Here is an 18,689-nt window from a genome sequence, read left to right as displayed (position 1 = left end):
ATCAGATGAGTGACAGGAGTCTGTCATTCTCAATGTCACCAGAGTATGTCCTATGAAAAAGCAGAATTTCCCTCTAGATGTCAGTCTCCTGAGGTGAGGCATTAACCCCAAACATTTCTAACATATAACCTCTCTTAATCTTACCCTAGTTATGCACAAAATCCCTACCCATCATCTCATGTCAAGCTGCGAAGCAGATACTGCAACAATAGAAACATGACGTGTGTGTATCTTGTGTATGTGTGCACACATGTGCATGTGTTTATTCTTGAGGATTGGTTTTGGCTGGAAGCACGGAGATTTACATTGACAAGGTGAATTCAAATTAATTCAACAATTATTTAATGCATACTTTTATGAAATTAATTGATATAAAAATTATACACACACACACACACACACACATACATACAGGTTCCCTTTTTCAACTCAAGGACAACAGTGAGGAATGTAGTACCATCCCTGGGTAAGCTTCTAAAAGTTCTTTGGCACAAATCCACTGTTAAAATCTCTTTAAGAAATTCTTCTATTTATTTTTTTGCAACACCTTCCTTCAACTATTCTAAGTGGCCCTTCGATGGGGAAAGAGTGAAGGGTGAGGAGAATAACATTTTTTTTTTTTTTTCATTTTAAACAAGGGAGATGGTTGGAAGCAGTTGGGTAGGCTCCATATTAAACTTTTTTGTGTCTAGCAACATCTTATCATGAGATTAAAAAGGTCAAAATTTCTCCCTATTTTATTTGTACAAAACTATTCCATTCACATTTTAACAGTAGTTCTTATTTTTTTAAATATACCTAATGAGAGAATGTGCACCCTACCATCACCTCTTTGATCTTTGCCTTCCTTTTTTTTTTTTCCCCTTTGGTCGCACCATGTGGCTTGTGGGATGTTAGCTCCCCAACCAGGGACTGAACCTGGGCCCTCAGCAGTGAAAGTGCAGAGTCCTAACCACTGGACCGCCAGGGAATTCCCTTTGCATCCCTCTTCTGAAGAATCCAGTGTTTCAGCCTATTCACGCTCAAATGTCCCTGTTACATCTTTTTTTTTTAATGTTTCATCAACAGATTATTCAAGATATAGATGTACTATGACTATATATTAGTATAGAACAATGCTCCTATTTTACTTTTAATCTCTAGCCTAAAAATATCCAACAATTCCTTGGCCTTTTCTGATAGGAAAAGGCATTGATTACATTGACTTTCATAAAAACTACTCCTATTAGAGTTTATTTCTATTTAAGCCTATGCTGTCAACTTCAGGGGTTTTTTTGGGGTTTGGTGGAAAGAGAGTTGTAGTTATTTGGGTTAAAAAGTAAAACAAATTAAAATTTCAAACAACTGACTAAAGAGGTATCATGATACCTGATTTCAAACTATACTACAAAGCCACAGTAATCAAAACATGGTATTGGTACAAAAACAGACACACCGTTCAGTGGAACATAATAGAGAGTCCAGGAATAAACCCACACATACATGGACAACTAATTTACAACAAAGAGGCCAAGAACATACAGTGGGGAAAGGAGAGTCTCTTCAATAAATGGTGTTGGGAAAACTGGGCAGCCACATGCAAAAAAATGAAACTAGACCACTATCTTATACCATACACAAAAATTAACTCAAAATGGATTAAAGACTTGAAACTATAAAATTTCTGTAAGAAAACATAGGAGGTAACCTCCTTGACATTGGTCTTAGCCATGTTTTTTTAGATCTGACTCCAAAGGTAAGAGAAACAAAAGCAAAAATAAACAAATGTGCTACATGAAACTAAAAAGCTTCTGCACAGTGAAGGAAACCATCAACAAAATGAAAAGGCAATGAGAGAAGATATTTGCAAATCATATACCCAATAAGGGGTTAATATCCAAGATATATAATGAACTCACACGACTCAACAACAAAAAAACAGCTGAAAAACTGGACAGAAGATCTGAATAGATATTTTTCTAAAGATGACATACAGATGGCCAACAGGCACATGAAAAGATGTTCAACATCACTAATCATCAGGAAAATGCAAATCAAAACTTCAATGAGATATCACCTCACATTTGTTAGAATGGCTATTATCAAAACAACCAGAAATAATAAGTACTGGAGAAAATGTGGAGGAAAGGGAACCCTCATATGCTGTTGGTGAGAATGTAAACTGGTGCAGCCACTGTGGAAAACAGTATGGAGAGTCCTCACAAAATTAAGAGTAGAACTGCCATATGATCCAGCTGTTCCAGTTCTGCATATTTATTTGGAGAAACAGAAGACACAGATGTGAAAGTATATGCACCCCTATGATCACTGAAGCATAATTAACAATAGCCAAGATATGAGAACAACCTAAGTGTCCATCAATGGATGAATAGGTAAAGAAAATGTGGCACATGTATAAAACAGAATGCTATACAGCCATAAAAAAGAAAGAAATCTTGCCATTTGTGACAACATGGATGGACCTTGAGAGTATTATGCTAAGTGAAATAAGTCAGATGGAGAAAGACAAATACTGTATGATTGCATTTGTATGTGGAATCAAACAAAACAAAAACAAACAACAAACTCAAAGATACAGAGAATAGATTGGTGGTTACCAGAGGGGTAGGGGTTGGGGGGAGGGTGAAGTGGGTGAAGGGGATGGTAACTAGACTTATGGTGGTGGTCACTGTAGTGTATACAAATATTGATTTATAATGTTATACATCTGAAATTTATATAAATGTTATATACCAATTTTTACTCAATAAAAAATAGCTAAGATTCTTCACAAATTGATTTGTAAAAACAGAAAAGAAATATTCAAGCTAGGAAGTTGGTTTAAACAAGTAAGCCTTCAACTAAAATTGAATTCTAAAATATACTTTAGTAAGCAAAATTATAACAATTTTTTGAAATTTTTTATACTTACAGGCAAATGAGTAAACACTTGAAAGATGCTTCTCAAAAAATTAATAAGATCCATTAAGTAACCACTAGCTCTTCCATCTGGCTCAGACATTGTCCAGTCATAATCAGCAAGCTGAACAAATTCATCAATTTTCTGATTAAGTTTGGTATATATTTCTCCTTCTGCTGCATGTCGGGCATCCTGACAGGGGACAACATAAAAAGTAAGAAACAGTTACAGAAGCAGTTAATAAAACAAGTTTTCTTAAAATTCTAAATTTTGTTTTTTATTTTTCTTTGGTCTAACATTTTAAATATTTATTCAAAGTCCAAGAAAACTGTTGGATTTTTGGCTGGAAGTACTCTATTTATTTGAGTAGATATCACTTTTTTTCCAACCTTACTATCACCTTTTTCGTCTTTATCTGGTAGTAGAACTTATTAGTTATCAATTCTGAATTGTTCTCACAGCTCTAAGAAATGGAAAACGGAAGTTGTCAAGAATGCAGAAGACCACTCCCATCCGTTGACTCACTGAGGGAAATTAAGTTGGACTAACACAGAAGAAATGAAACTTACTGGTGTTTTGAGTCAAAGAGCCCCCCACCCCCGCTGCTGCCCACAAAATAGTTAACTTCTCAAAGGAGGAGAAAAGAAACAAAGGGAGTGATGCAAAAATAGCAGAGTAAGGATATACAAACATTTTCTGATCCATAAAAGCATCAAGAAAACTAGCAAAAGTTGTCAAAAATCAATTTTTCCAGAAGTCTAGAAATTAATTCAAAACTTGTAGCAATTCAAGCAGCATTATTCATGAAAACTTTCTGAATCTTGGTAAGGAAACAAGCTTTGTGATGTTTTGATGTGCCCCATTCCCACTCTCCTTGCCCGGATCCAGCTCCACAGTATCCTTGAAAATCAACATCCCACAACTGTGGTGCAAACCAGCAGCCTGTCAGTGAACAAAGTGGGGCAGAATGGACTGGAGCTCCTTCAAAGCCACATTCCCAGAAAATTATCATTATTTGACCTATCTGGTGGTTCCCTGGAAGACATCACTTGCAGAGATGTCTTTATATGACCTAAACTGGGGATTGCCCAGAGCAGAAAGCCTTTTTCTTGGGGGCATTTGTTAAAAACAATTATAGGCAATTGTTTAACATCACAGATACCTTAGGTGGTGGATAATAGCTAGGGTATACAATAAGCTAACCAAAAAGCTTAATAGGAAAAACTGGGGAATGAGATGTCCATAGATGGCTTTGAAAAGCTCTGACATATTCCTGGGAACCTAGAAGACTATGTACATGCGTAGGGCTGTTCACCTGCTCAGGAAAGACCTGAGAAAGCTCTAAGCTCTCATTTACAGCTGACCCTGAAGCTCTGTGCAAGCAGGAAGTGAAGGCTAATGCAGAGTTGTCAAATGCCTGATTGCTGAAGGCATGCCCCAATACACACAGAGAGTCCCTTAGCAAAGACTGGGAGACTGACTGGTTCCAGGTTTTTAAGGAAATCTATGTCCAATCATTAGCTGGCCACTAAGCTAACCAAGCAGAGACTTAAGTGGCCACACACGACAAAAAATACAGACTTTACAGAATTAATTCAGACAAGTCATGAAACAACCACCAAGAAGAAACAACAAACCTTGGGGAGAGAAGAGAATCTGACTTCCAGAATTGCCACATTACATTATTTAATTAATTAACTTATTTAAAAAATATTATTGGAGTAGAGTTGATTTACAACGTTGTGTTAGTTTCAGGTGTACAGCAAAGTGAATCAGTTATACATATACATATATTCGTTCTTTTTAAAGATTCTTTTCCCATATAGGCCATTACAGAGTATTAAGTAGAGTTTTCTGTGCTATACAGTAGGTTCTTATCAGTTATCTATTTTACTATTAGTATGTGTATATGTCAATCCCAATCTCCCAATTTATCCCTGCCCCCCCATCCCCTGGTAATCGTATGTTTGTTTTCTACATCTGTGACTCTACTTCTGTTTTGTAAATAAGTTCATCTGTACCCTTTTTTTGGATTCCACATATAAGCGAAATCATATGATATTTGTCTTTCTCTGTCTGACTTACTTCACTTAGTATGACAATCTCTAGGTCCATCTATGTTACATTATTTTAAATCTTTTTTTTTTTCTTTAATTTTTATTTATTTATTTTTTGGTCACGTTGGGTCTTCGTTGCTGTGCACAGGCTTTCTCTAGTTGCGAGAGCGAGGGCTTCTCTTGTTGTAGAGCATGGGGTCTAGGCACACAGGCTTCAGTAATTGCAGCACGCGGGCTCAGTAGCCGTGGCTCGCGGGCTTAGCTGCTCCGTGGCATGTGGGATCCTCCCAGACCAGGGATCGAACCCATGTCCACTGCATTGGCAGGCGGACTCTTAACCACAGCACCACCAGGGAAGTCCCTGTTACATTATTTTAAATGTCCAGTTTTCAACAAAATTTACAAGTTGCACAAAGAAACAAGAAACTATGAGACACTGCACTACAAGACAAAGGTTTTAAATCAGCTATTTAAAATAACCAAAGAACTAAAGGAAAAATATGAGAACAATACCTCACAAAATTGACTATAAATTAAGAGACAGAAATTACTTTTAAAAAAGAAGAACCTACTAAAAATTCTGCAGTTGAAAAATACAATAAATGAAATGAAAAAATCATTACAGGGGTTCAACAGCAAATGTGAGTAGGCAGAAGACAAAGAAGATTAGATCAACAACATCAACCAACTAGACCTAACAGACATCTATTGAACATTCAACTCAACATTAGCAGACCATGCATTATTCTCAAGTGAACAAAGGACACTATCCAGAACAGAGCATATGTTAGGTCATAAAACAAACCTTTAAAGTACTGAAATCATACAAAGTATGTTCTCTGACCACAATGGAATGGAATTAGAAATTAATAACAGAATGCGTTGGAAAATTCACAAATATATGGAAGTTAAACAAGAGACTCCAATAAATAACTAATGGGTCAATGAAGAAATCATGATCAAAATCAAAAACTACTTTGAGGGACTTCCCTGGTGGTCCAGTGGTTAAAACTCAGCGCTTCCACTGCAGTGGGCGCAGATTCAATGTGGTTGGGGAAGTTCCACATGCCGCACGGTGAGGCCAAGTAAACAAACAAACAAAAAACAAAAACTTTGCGATAAACAAAAATAAAAACACACTATCAAAACGTACAGGATACAATGAAAGAGATGCTTAGAGAGAAATTTATAGCTATACATGCCTATATTATAAATGAAGAAAGATCTCACATCAATAACCTAAACTTCCAACTTAAGAAGCTAGAAGAAGAAATGAGAGTTGTGGGTTCTCACTCAGACAGCGGCACTCTGACAGAACAGCATGAGGGATGTTGGGGGACTGAAGATTAGGCATTGTGTCTTTTGGAAACAAGGCAAAAGATCTTCACGCCTATGCTTCTCTTTTAAAGGATCACATAGACTTGGACAAAAAGCATTTTGAAAGTTAAAACTAGAACAATCTCTGCCTTTCTCTCAGTTTTTTTTAGACTGTAAAAGGCCCTGGAATTCCTTTTATCACCTTAAGGAGGGTGGACAACTTGCCACTCTGGCTAGTAGAGCTGAGAGCTAGATTTAATTTGATGGTGGTTGGGGGCAGTGGTGGCGGCAATGTGATATTTCTGGCAAAACTAATACTTATTGGGAATTCCCTGGCAGTAGAGTGGTTGGGACTCTGAGCTTTCACTGCCGAGGGTGCAGGTTCAATCCCTGGTCAGGGAACTAAGATCCCGCAAGCCACATATCACGGCCAAAAAGGAAAAAAAAAACAAAACTAATATTTATTTAGATTCGTATCTTGACTAAGAAGAGACCTAAGTATCACTCACCATTATCAGTCCCATAATATATTTGAATACAACTTAACCTAATATATCATTTATATCATGTCTATGAATAACAGCAGTACAAAGACACAGGTATCTCCCACCCTCAAGGATCTCACAATCCAGGAAGAGATACAATATTACAAAACATGATTAGTGCTACATTAGAGGTTTAAAACAAAGCATGCTGAGTAAACAAAGGAGGAAATAATTACTACTTATTTGATAAAAAGCTTTGTAGAAGGGATGTCATTTGAATTGTAACTTTTAAAAATATAATCAGGAACCCTTACTTTGGTATTTTGGTTTGTGTGCCTTAAGAAATTTTCAAAAAAAGAACAGTGTAAGAGAAGATAAACATGGACAATAAAAACGTACCATTTTCACATTTCAATGCTTTCTTGGCTCCCTCTCTAATTTTCACAATGTCTAACCACTTACTACTCACGTTGGGTTGAAGAAAACTAACTACTGGTAGACATCTTTCCATTTGCATGCTTGCCTACACAGTAGGATTGAAACAGGAATTCCAAGAAAGATTTTTCTGTTCTCCCTACTCAGAGGTCTAACACAAATTTGACACAGATAACGAAAACTTTCAACAGTGTCTCTCCTCAACTATAAAGGAAAACAAACATTGTTTTAAATAAACAGGAATTTAAGATAAGGTAATGTTATTAACTGAAATTTTAATAATTATTAAATATGACAGTAGCTAAATGAGTTCTGACTCAAAATAAAATTAACTACAGTAACAAGCTCTGTTAAAATTTCTAATGCAATGCAAATCTACTCAGAAAAATCTTAAGATTGAGGAGTTTAACATTAGAGTTTATCAATAACACTGTATCAGCCACTATAAATTTGGTACTCTTAGGTAATGTAGGTACAAAACACCCACTAAAATGTAAGCTCCATTAAGGCAGAAAGTTTGCGTCTGTTTCTGTTCGCTGATTAATCCTTAGCACCTAGAACAGTGCTTGCAACAGAGTAGACAGTTGATGAGTACTTGTTAAAAAAATTTTTTTTAATCACTCCTGCCCCAAAGAAGTTTATGACCTAGTTGGGATAGAAAAGTACCACAAATAAAATAATCACAGAATGAATAAATATTAACAAATTAGTAATGACTACATGTGTAGTAAAAGTGTAGTGAAACAGGAGAGATCATGCGGGCTGGAAAGGTTTATATCACTTGCTGTTCCAGTTACTATTGTTGAGTAACAAACTACCCCCCAAATCTTAGTGACTTAACATAACAGGCATTTTATTATGCTCACAGACTCCATGGGTTAGGAATGCAGACAAGGAACAGTAGGGATGACTTCGTTCCACTCTATCCAGGACCTCAACTGGGATGACTTGAAGGCTGAGAATGAGACTCCACAGCAGGGGATTAGAATCACCTGGAGGTTTTTTCACTCACATGTCTGGATAGGCAGACTCTCCATATGGCTTGGCTTCCCCACAGCATGGTGGCTACAGGGTACCTGGACTTCTTGCATGGCAGCTCAGGCCTCCAAGCATGTGTGTTCCATGCTTGGATTAAGGTGGAAACAACATTACCTTTTATGTCCTAGCCTCAGAGTCTCACAACATTGTTTTCCCTGTTATCTATTGGTTAAAGCAGTCACAAGCTTGCCCAGATTCCAGGGGAGGGGACATAGATCCCCACTTCTTAATGACAGAAGAGTCAAGAAATCTGTAGTCATTAAAAAAAATCACCATCTTGCTAATAATGAATAATGGAAAAATTATCTATAAAAAATACGGGCCAGGGGTTTGAGAAAATAAGAAGAGGTTTGATGGCCACTATTTCACTCATCTTTACATCTTGAGGAAATTACTTAACTTTTGTAAATCCTAGTTTTTCATCTACGAAAAGAGCATCATCATCACTCAGAGAGCTGTTCTGAGCATTACACAAGTTTCTACCATTAATGCAAAATACCTAACAGTACTTGGTACCTAGTAGGTGCTCAAAAAAATTTAGTTTCCTTGCACCTACTAGTGTTGGGTACTTAGTAATGCTCAATAAATGTTTCTTAAGTGAAGCGTATTGAGACAATTAGTATAATCTCAAGCCTTTCAAATTGCCCAGTTAGCTTAACTTAACTGTAGTTATTTGCATGTAAGGGAGAAAAAAATTGGGTATTAAACATTCACAGAATAATTTTTTAAAACATGAAACAGTGGTGAGATGGAAAGGGGGTCATATTTAATGTGCAGCAATGAGTCATGGCAATAATATATATCCCTCTTTAGCCTCCTGAACAGCATTAGGGACGGTACCCAAGATGGCAAATGCTTATGGCCTACAGAACTAAACCATTACATACATTAATGATACCACTTATATGTCAATTTTTCAAAGCAATATAAAAGTGTTTATTATTACCACTTTGCATTTTGCCGCAGTGTTCATCATCAGCCCCCTCTGTTTCATGTCTCACTACCTTTACTGAATCTCTGCAATTCTAGAAGGCAGCTGGATAAGGGAGGCTTAAAGCTCAGAACAGTATAAGCATCCCATAATGCTCAACCCACTTCCCTTCTATCACCAGGCAAAGAAAATTTGGAGTTTCACTGCTCCTATCTTCCACTACATTCCCTATCTGCTGCACTCAGACTGCTACATATGATTTCTCTTGCTTTTCTGGGATGCCTCTGACATAGGCAAAGAGGGAACAAGATACCTAACAGAATTTTAAAAACCAGTATCAAGGGACCCCTTTCCTCCAAACTCACAGAGATAAACTACTTGGTGAAATTTTAGATTTTTTTTTAAATGGCCATTCTTTTAAAATCCTAATTTAAATCTACCTTTAAAATCAATGGTATACTTAATTTCCCTTTTTACTCTACAGAATTTCATTAAAATAAAGAAGATGTTATTTCACATTTTCCTAGATGTTTTAAAAAGCAATATGGGACAATTAAAATATTAACCAAAATTTGAGATGGAGAGAGGGTCCAAAATTCTAGAAAATTTGAAGTCATGAAAGAAAACAAATGCTGTATTTATCTGAAGGAAGAAAAATTATAAAAGTGATGATGATGAAACCATTCACATTATAGTCAAATAAAGTCATTATATGCTTTCTGGATAAAGTGATTCAAAACCCACTAATTTTCTAAAAAAAGAACTAAGCAAAAATAAAGGGAAAAAACTCAAAATTTATTTATTACGTTTTGTTGTTACTATTTAGAAATTTGCTGATTGATCTACTTTTCTGAGGTGACATCAAGAACAGGTTCCACTTTTCCCATAAACTATCCAGATTAAGATAAATTTAAATGAAGTTTGGGAGAGGGGTATTTTTTTATTTTTAGAAGCTTATTAATACTTTCAACAGGCTATAATAACAAAGAAATCTAAGGCAGTCAGTGGCTGTGCTGTGTGAAAGAAAAATTTCGGACAGCAGTTCTAGGCAGAAACGTGTTTTGTTTTGTTTTTTTTTGGCTGCGTTGGGTCTTCGTTGCTCTGTGCAGGCTTTCTCTAGTTGTGGCGAGCAGGGGCTGCTCTAGTTGCGGTGTGCAGGCTTCTCACTGCAGTGGCTTCTCTTGTTGCATAGTACGGGCTCTAGCCTCGCGGGCTTCAGTAGTTGTGGCATGCAGGCCCTAAAGAGCATGGGCTTCAGTAGTTGTGGCGTGCGGGCTCAGTAGTTGTGGCTCACGGGCTCTAGAGCGCAGGCCCAGTAGTTGTGGCGCATGGGGTTAGTTGCATGTGGGATCTTCCCAGACCAGGGATCGAACCTGTGTCCTCTGTATTGGCAGGTGGACTCTTAACCACTGCGCCACCAGGGAAGTCCAGAAACATGTTTTAAAGTTAACACCTGAAAGGACTTTGCTAAGGACTAAGGATTCCGCTTATTTTATAATCCAGACAAATATAATCATTAGAAAACAGGTGCATGAGCTGACTCACTACATTTTATTTTTAAAGAAATAGGAGCAAGGAAAGAAACACAGAAAAAGATTTCATTGTAACTTTTCCTGTATTTATACACAAGGATACACTGAATTATTTGGTAAGATATTTCTAAAAGAGATCATTAATTGTTATTTAGAGACTGGTAAGAAAATTACTTTGGACTTCCTGGGTAGTTATACTACAGGTGAAACTGAAATACTCTCAATCCTTATGACCTGACCAGAAAGTCAAGAACATATCAACTAACTCCTAAATTAAATTTTAAAAGTTTCAGCTTATAAACAAAGCAATTAATTCCTCCTTTGCTTGTTAAAGAAACAGTGCCCTCTGGAGACAGAAATGTATGCCGCATAACTTGAGAACTATTTTTTATTTCAATGTACAAGAATTAAGTGATACCATACTATCAGTGGTTCTTAACCGCAGGTGTGCAACAGAATCACCCTAAGAACTTTTTTAAACAGACATATGCACAAACTCCATGCTAGACTTCACAGACCATAGGCATGTGTGTTCTGAATAAAAGATAAGTAGTAATATCACTGAGTATTTTAGTAAGCATCTATGATTTACTGTCTATCATCCATTCCCCCTTCTTGGAAAAGTCCCCAGATACATTTTGGAAAAATCACTCTGCCCCCATTCACAGCTCTATTTGGTCTGGATAGGACTGATCTAGTGCCAAGGATGGATCCTGATGAGTTTAAGCCAACTAACCATGGTCATCCTCTTACCCGCAGGGAGTTCCTTAGCAGCTAGTAGAGGGACACACTCTTTTAGATGATAGAGCATGAGGATATAAGGTTTGGAACTGTGACCTCGCAGCCATTTTACTACCAGAGGAGAAAGCCTATAGCTGCTGCCCCACCATGTACAGTCTGAAGATGAGGCCAAAACTGCATAAAGTGGAGTTCAAAGACAGAAGGACTCTGGGTCCTTGGTGACATTTCCTGAGCAGCTGGCTCTGCCTTACATGGAATCTGCCCTATTCTTGGACTTTCCAGTCATACTGGCTAATAATTTCCCTCTATTGTTTAAGACGGTTCGAGTTGGGTTTTCTATCAGTTCTTGTCAATTTTCTTTTAGTTTCCTTGATTAATACAAGTGGCTTAAAACATCTTATTGAACATTCTAGAAAAAGAAAGGTTACATTTAATATTACTCATTTAGAGCAAGGGGAACACTTCTATGACATTTTTCTGAGCCTTAAAAATCTAAGCAGGAGATGAAGTTGGAATTGTCAAAATGAAGGTGTCCTCCCTAGCTAATTTCTTCCTGCTCTTAATTCAAGAAATGATGCTTGGGGCTTCCCTGGTGGCGCAGTGGTTGAGAATCTGCCTGCCAATGCAGGGGACACGGGTTCGAGCCCTGGTCTGGGAAGATCCCACATGCCGCGGAGCGACTAGGCCCGTGAGCCACAATTGCTGAGCCTGCGCGTCTGGAGCCTGTGCTCCGCAACAAGAGAGGCCGCGATAGTGAGAGGCCCGCGCACCGCGATGAAGAGTGGCCCCCACTTGTCGCAACTAGAGAAAGCCCTCGCACAGAAACGAAGACCCAACACAGCCATAAATAAATAAATAAATAAAATTAAAAAAAAAAAAAAAAGAAATGATGCTTTGATAACCTATGCTCTTGATCTGGAAATTTCTAAATGTTAGTAGCATATAGCATCCAACTCGTTAGTCAACGTCACTAGTGATACTATAGATGGAGGGAAAAAAGTAGATAAGACTAAACATAGAAACCTAGTAATCAGTTATGATGCGGGAAGGGATATGACAGGAGCAGTTAAAAAGAAATACATCTAAGATAACTCCAGATTTTCCAGGAAAGGAAGCAAGAAAAATGGTGGTACCACCATAAAAAATCAGATAGGCAGAAAGAAGAGCCAATTTTAAAAATTATGATTTTTTTATTTATGTATTTTAGATATCAGCGTGACAATTAAGGGAAGTTGTTTTAGTCTTATATTTGGCACCTAAAATCAATTAAAAAAGAAAAATGATTTGCTTCCTTATGCTTCAACTTAATTTAATGAAATGGCTACTTATCACTAGGTTTTTTCATTATACAATATTACTGTGATTCAAAAATAAAAGTTGTAGGTTTTAGGATATGCTTGGTTGCCTTTATACATGCAAATCATATACTACCTCTTGATCAATAACACGCTGGATTAAACAAAGCTCAAGATCTGCTCCACAATGAACTAAGAGGTCAAATGTAAAAAGTGAAAGAAAGTTTATATTAATTATAAGAACTGAAGTTTTCATAAAGTTCTAGAAAACTCTTTGATTTTTTTTTTTTTGGCCATGCCATGGAGCATGAGGGATCTTAGTTCCACAACCGGGGATCAAACCCGTGCCCCCTGCAGTGGAAGTGTGGAGTCTTAACCACTGGACTGCCAGGGAAGTCCCTAAAAGATATTTCTTCATAAAAGAACATAGTCAACATGTAGTATAAATCAGAGATGCATAATCTCATAGTTCTAAAGTCAACAGGTCACAAATAGTATACTAACTGTTCCATTAGAGATACAGATTACTGTAGGAGTTACAGTTAATTACACCTAAACAATTTCCATGGGGCAAATCCAAAACTCTTCTTAAGATAACTAGAGTTAGATAATAAATCTGGGACTTCCCTGGTGGTCCAGTGGCTAAGACTCTGTGCTCCCAATGCAGGGGGCCCGAGTTTGATCCCTGGTCAGGGAATTAGATCCTGCATGCCGCAACTAAAAAGATCCCTCATGCTGTAACGAAGACTGAAGATCCCGAGTACCACAATTAAGACCCGATGCAGCCAAATAAATAAATAAATAAATATTTTTTTAAAAAAGATAATAAAAGCTAAAGTAGCACACAGAAAGCTAAGGCTCAGATGAGAGAAAAAGAAGCTGAAGACAGAATTTAAGGAACCTGATACTAACTGTCGAGAAAGAATTATATTTTCCCCCAGAAGAAACATTCAAAACACATGTAAACCAAACATGATTTTTAAACAAAATATGCATGCTTATTAACACAAAATAAATAAATACGATTTTATATTCCTTCTGCTGGGTCACTGCATTTTAGGTTCAGGATCTCTGAACTTTCTTATCTTGAGCTTTCTAGCTTCTAAGAACGGGTTTATACCAGTTCTTCCCTTCCCTCATCTCTGCTGATTGCAATCCTACCCATGCTCCAAATTGATGCAATACCCAAATGCCTTCAGGGTCCAGGCAGGGAAACATAAATGAGTATGACTGGCAAGGTGACTGTGGCAGGCAGGATGACTATGGAGCATAAATCTCATCTAAAGGTGAGATTCCAAATGGTATAAAACCAAATTAAACACGTCTACAGGACCACATTTTTCTATTTGTTATACACTGTCGTTATTTCTTTGTAGTTATCTGCCCTTTTAGATTAAAAAATCCTAGTGGTTAAGAACCATTCCACAACCCTTCCTCAGCAACTAGCACAGTACAAGAGAAATATATTTTTGCTCTATAAATATGATTTAATATATCCTCCCAGTCCAAAACTATCAGTTTAGATGAAAAGTTCCAAGCAATTATTGATTTGTCCCAGAAAAATGTCCTTTGGGGGACTTCCCTGGTGGCGCAGTGGTTAAGAATCCGCCTGCCAATGCACAACTCCTGAAGCTGAAACTAAATAAATAAATAAATAAATTTATTTTTTAAAATGTCCTTTGGGACACAATCAAAGCCTCACTTTAGATAGGACAAAGTATTTCTTTTTTTTTTTTTTTTTTGGCTGCGTTGGGTCTTCATTGCTATGCGTGGGCTTTCTCTAGCTGTGGTGAGTGGGCTTCTCATCGCGGTGGCTTCTCTTGATGCGGAGCACGGGCTCTAGGCACGCGGGCTTCAGTAGTTGCGGCATGTGGACTCTGTAGTTGTGGCACATGGCCTCAGTAGTTGTGGCTCGCGGGCTCTAGATCGCAGGCTTAGTTGTGGTGCACAGGCTTAGTTGCTCGGCGGCATGTGGGATCTTCCTGGAGCAGGGATCAAACCCATCTTCCCTGCATTGGCAGGCGGATTCTTAACCACTGTGCCACCAGGGAAGTCCCAGGACACAGTATTTCATTTCTTGCTCCTTACCAAAGTAGGTCCTAGAAAAACCTAAGTTTACCACAGAGCCACTTGCTAAGCTACTCCACTTCTAACAACAGGCCAAAAAGGGCAATATATGTTTTGAACTAGAATCAGAGTCTAGAATAATTCAAAATCCAGCTTCTGGATTATCTGGGACTGTTGTAAATCATTATAAATTGAATCATTTTCTAATTCTCAAATTACCAAATTATCTCCTTTTTCTTTTAAAAAGGCAAGTGCTACATATTTACCGTTCCAGTTTTCAGGAACTTCTGTATCTCAAAAGTTTTTAAGAACATCTAGGGGCTTCGGTGTAGCATCTGCCACTTCTTAGGTAATCTAGGTTGTCTGTGATCAGGTTTGCACATCATCTGATACAAACAGCTTTTTAAAATATCCTCAACCATTTCCTTCCCTATTCTGTTTCTGCTTTCCACACCTTTGTAAGAGGCACTTGCTGTAAGTAACTGACTACTGATGATAAATTACAGAAAAACAGAAAGCTGAGCACATTCATGTGTCAATGGGGTCCATAAATTTTGTGATCTTCCTCTTTTGCTTACAGAGCTGAAAAATGCTTTTTTTTTTCTGTTAGCTTTTATATTTTTGGCGAAGTAGCATCCCCATTTTTTACTTTTCTGTATAATTAAACTAATTATTTATTCAATAAATATTTAAGCTTTGGCTTTTTGCTTTTTTCTGATCTATCTTTTAGGACTGTATGTCATTCAAATGTATTAAATCAGCTGCAAGCATGAAACTGCTTTATGCAGCCCTCTCTAATGGGGGGAAGATAAGGAGAAGCTGGTGGTAATGAGCGACAAAAGAAATAAATGTCACATACCTTTTAAAAATGACAACCAAGTTGCATAAATAAAACACTAAGTTGTACAAAGGAACACTCCACCAATAACACAAGACTATGTACAAAGCACATGAGTAATCAGAAGTTGAAATGTAATTAATCAGTCAAGAAGTAATATTGCAAGTGTTATAGCAAAGCAGAAATAAATCAACTTTATATGTAAAATAATGTAACAGTTATAACTTAAATGAGAAATTTTTAAACTTCCTAACACCGTACTAGTTTGAAAAGTATGATTATATCAGTTTATGAATTTATATCTTTACCACTAAAAATTAAATAAATAAGAATTTTATTTTATTCATACAACAACACCTCAGTTATTCAGAGGTCACATTTGCAGTCAATAATCAAGAAGAAAGCAAAAACAAGTCTCTGAGTAGCTGAAAATAAATTGTAGTAAATTTCATAATGGAATACTACACTAAATTGAAAATAAACTATAGCTACATGCAGCAACACAAATGAAATATTCCAAAATATCACATTGAGTGAAAGAAGTGAGATACACAAAAAGATGTACTATATATGATTCCATATAAATAGTGCCCCAAACAGACAAAACTAATCAGTACTATTAAGAGTCAGTACTGAAAGGCAGAGATAATGACTGGGAAGAGGGATGAGGAAGGCTTCTACAATACTACTTACCTAATGTTTTATTTCTTGATTTCATAATTACATGGGTGAGTTCACTTTTTTTCAATTTAAATAGAATTTATTTTTTAGAGCAGTTTTAGGTGCATAGCAAAATTGAGAGAAAGGTACAGTGATTTCCCATATACCTCCTGACCCCACATTGCCACTGTCAAATGCCCCCCAGTGAGGTATATTTGTTACCATAAATGAACCTACATTGAAATATCATTATTATTCAAAGGCCATAGTTTAAATTAAGGTTCACTCTTGGTGCTGTATATTCTATGGGTTTGGACAAATGTATCAAGACATATATCCACCATTACAGTATCATACAGAGTGTCTAAATTATGTTCATGTTTTAGTGTTTTGTGGAAGACAGACTTGTGAGCAATGAAATTGGATATTTAGCTGAGGAGATTTCTAAGCAAAGTATTGAAGGAGCAGCTTGGTTCATACTGACTGCTTACAGTAAAATGAGAAAAGAGAGAAATGAATTGAATAAAAAATTGTTAAGCAAAAAGGAATCAGAACTTAAAGATGTGGAAAATTCTCAACTTGTCCATACTGCAAAAATTGAGAAAGCAGGTGAGCAAGAGAACTCCAAGGGTATAGCTAAACTATCACTTGGTAAAGAGATTATGGGGGACTTCCCTGGTGGTGCAGGGGTTAAGAATACACCTGCCAATGCAGGGGACAGGGGTTCGATCTCTGGTCCGGGAAGAACCCACATGCCACGAAGCAACTAAACCCGTGCGCCACAACTACTGAGCCTGCGCTCCAGAGCCCGCGAACCACAACTACTGAGTCCGCGTGCCACAATTACTGGAGCCTGCGCACCTAGAGCCGGTGCTCTGCAACAAGAGAAGCCACCGCAATGAGAAGCCCGCGCACCGCAACGAAGAGTAGCCCCCGCTTACGGCAACTAGAGAAAGCCCGCGCACAGCAACGAAGACCCAACACAGCCAAAAATAAATAAATACATACATACACACATAAATAAGAGATTATGGGACTACATGAGCAGAAACTGCCAATTTGAAAATGAAGGGAGGCTACTGGACTTCTTAGATGTTACAGGACAGGACCACAGAGCTAATAGCAACAACTATGTGTTATTCTTCAAGACAAGTGAATAATAACCCCTAAGGTAATTCAGAGATCATCAGAGCTGCCTCCTTGGTTCAAAAAGGGGGGCCACTGTCTCAGATTCAACAGGTCAGAAGGCAGCCACCCAGAGCCTTGTGGGTGGGCCCCCTCCAGGCAGAGCTGCAGAGGCACAATCCCCACCTCAGCAAGGCTAGAAAGCAGAATACTAAACCAAAGAGGATTAGTCTTGAGCCTTATGATCTAATGAAATTCACCATGCTAAGGTTTGGACTTGCTTGGGACCTGTCATCCCTTTCCTTCTTTTCTCTTTCTCCCTATTGGAATGGAACTGCTATCCTATGCCTGTCCCACAGTTATATCTTAGAAGCACATGACTTGTCTGGTTTCACAGGTTCGCAACTGGAGAGGAATTGTGCCTTAGAATGAATCATATCTGGAGTTTCACCCATATATGATTTAAATGATATTTAGATAAGATTTTGGGCGTAAGAACTTAGAGTTAACACTGGAACAAGTTAAGACTTTGGGGGCTCTTGGGATGAAATGAGTGTATTTTGGATGCAAGGACATGAATTTTGGGGATCAGGGCAGAATGTTATGGACTGAATTATGTGCCTCCAAAATTCATATGTTGAAGGCCTAACCCCCAGTGTGATGGTATTTGGAGATGGGGACTTTGGATAATTAGGTTTAGAGGAGGTCATGAGGAACGGGGCCCTCATGATGGGATTAGCACCCTTATAAGAAATGGAGGAGCCATCAGAGCTCTTTTGCTGTCTACCATATGAGGACACAGTGATAAGGTGGCCATCCGTAAGCCAGTACCTACCATGCTGGTACCTTAATCTCTGACTTCCAGCCTCTAGAACTGTGAGAAAATAAATTATTCTTGTTTAAGCCACATAGTCTATGGCTTTTTGTTTGTTTGTTTTTTATGGCAGCTTGAGCCACTTAATGCACTGATAAATAGGAAAGCTATTAACTTTCATACTTTAACCTTATGCCTTGAAACTTTGTTATAGTTGCTAATTAGTTTCAGAAGGTTTTTTTTTTTTAATTCTTTCAGAGTTTCTACATAAACAGTCATATCATTTGCAAAGAAAAATGGTTTTACTTCTCCCTTCACAATTGGTATATCTTTTATTTCTTTTTCTTACTGCATTAGCTAGAACTTCCTGTATGATGTTGAAAAGGAGTGGTGAAAGGGAACATCCTTGCCTAGTTCCTAACGTTAGTGGGAAAGCTTCAAGTTTCTCACCATTA

At 37.6% G+C, this 18,689-nt stretch overlaps 1 protein-coding gene across 4 annotated transcripts in view; it reads right to left on the bottom strand.

Moving 5' to 3' along the window:
• EXOC6 (exocyst complex component 6) overlaps nt 1–18,689 on the bottom strand; it is a 207,209-nt gene that overhangs the window by 70,392 nt on the left and 118,128 nt on the right. For all 4 annotated transcript variants that reach the window (XM_068548220.1, XM_068548217.1, XM_068548218.1 and 1 more), the window contains exon 18: nt 2,912–3,091. In XM_068548220.1, the coding sequence (XP_068404321.1) occupies nt 2,912–3,091 (180 nt within the window). The remainder of the gene's footprint in view (nt 1–2,911; nt 3,092–18,689) is intronic.

Source organism: Eschrichtius robustus, chromosome 7, assembly GCF_028021215.1.
Source record: "Eschrichtius robustus isolate mEscRob2 chromosome 7, mEscRob2.pri, whole genome shotgun sequence".
Lineage (NCBI taxonomy): Eukaryota > Metazoa > Chordata > Mammalia > Artiodactyla > Eschrichtiidae > Eschrichtius > Eschrichtius robustus.
Note: the sequence above shows the minus strand (reverse complement) of the source record. Positions and strands in the feature narration are given on the sequence as shown.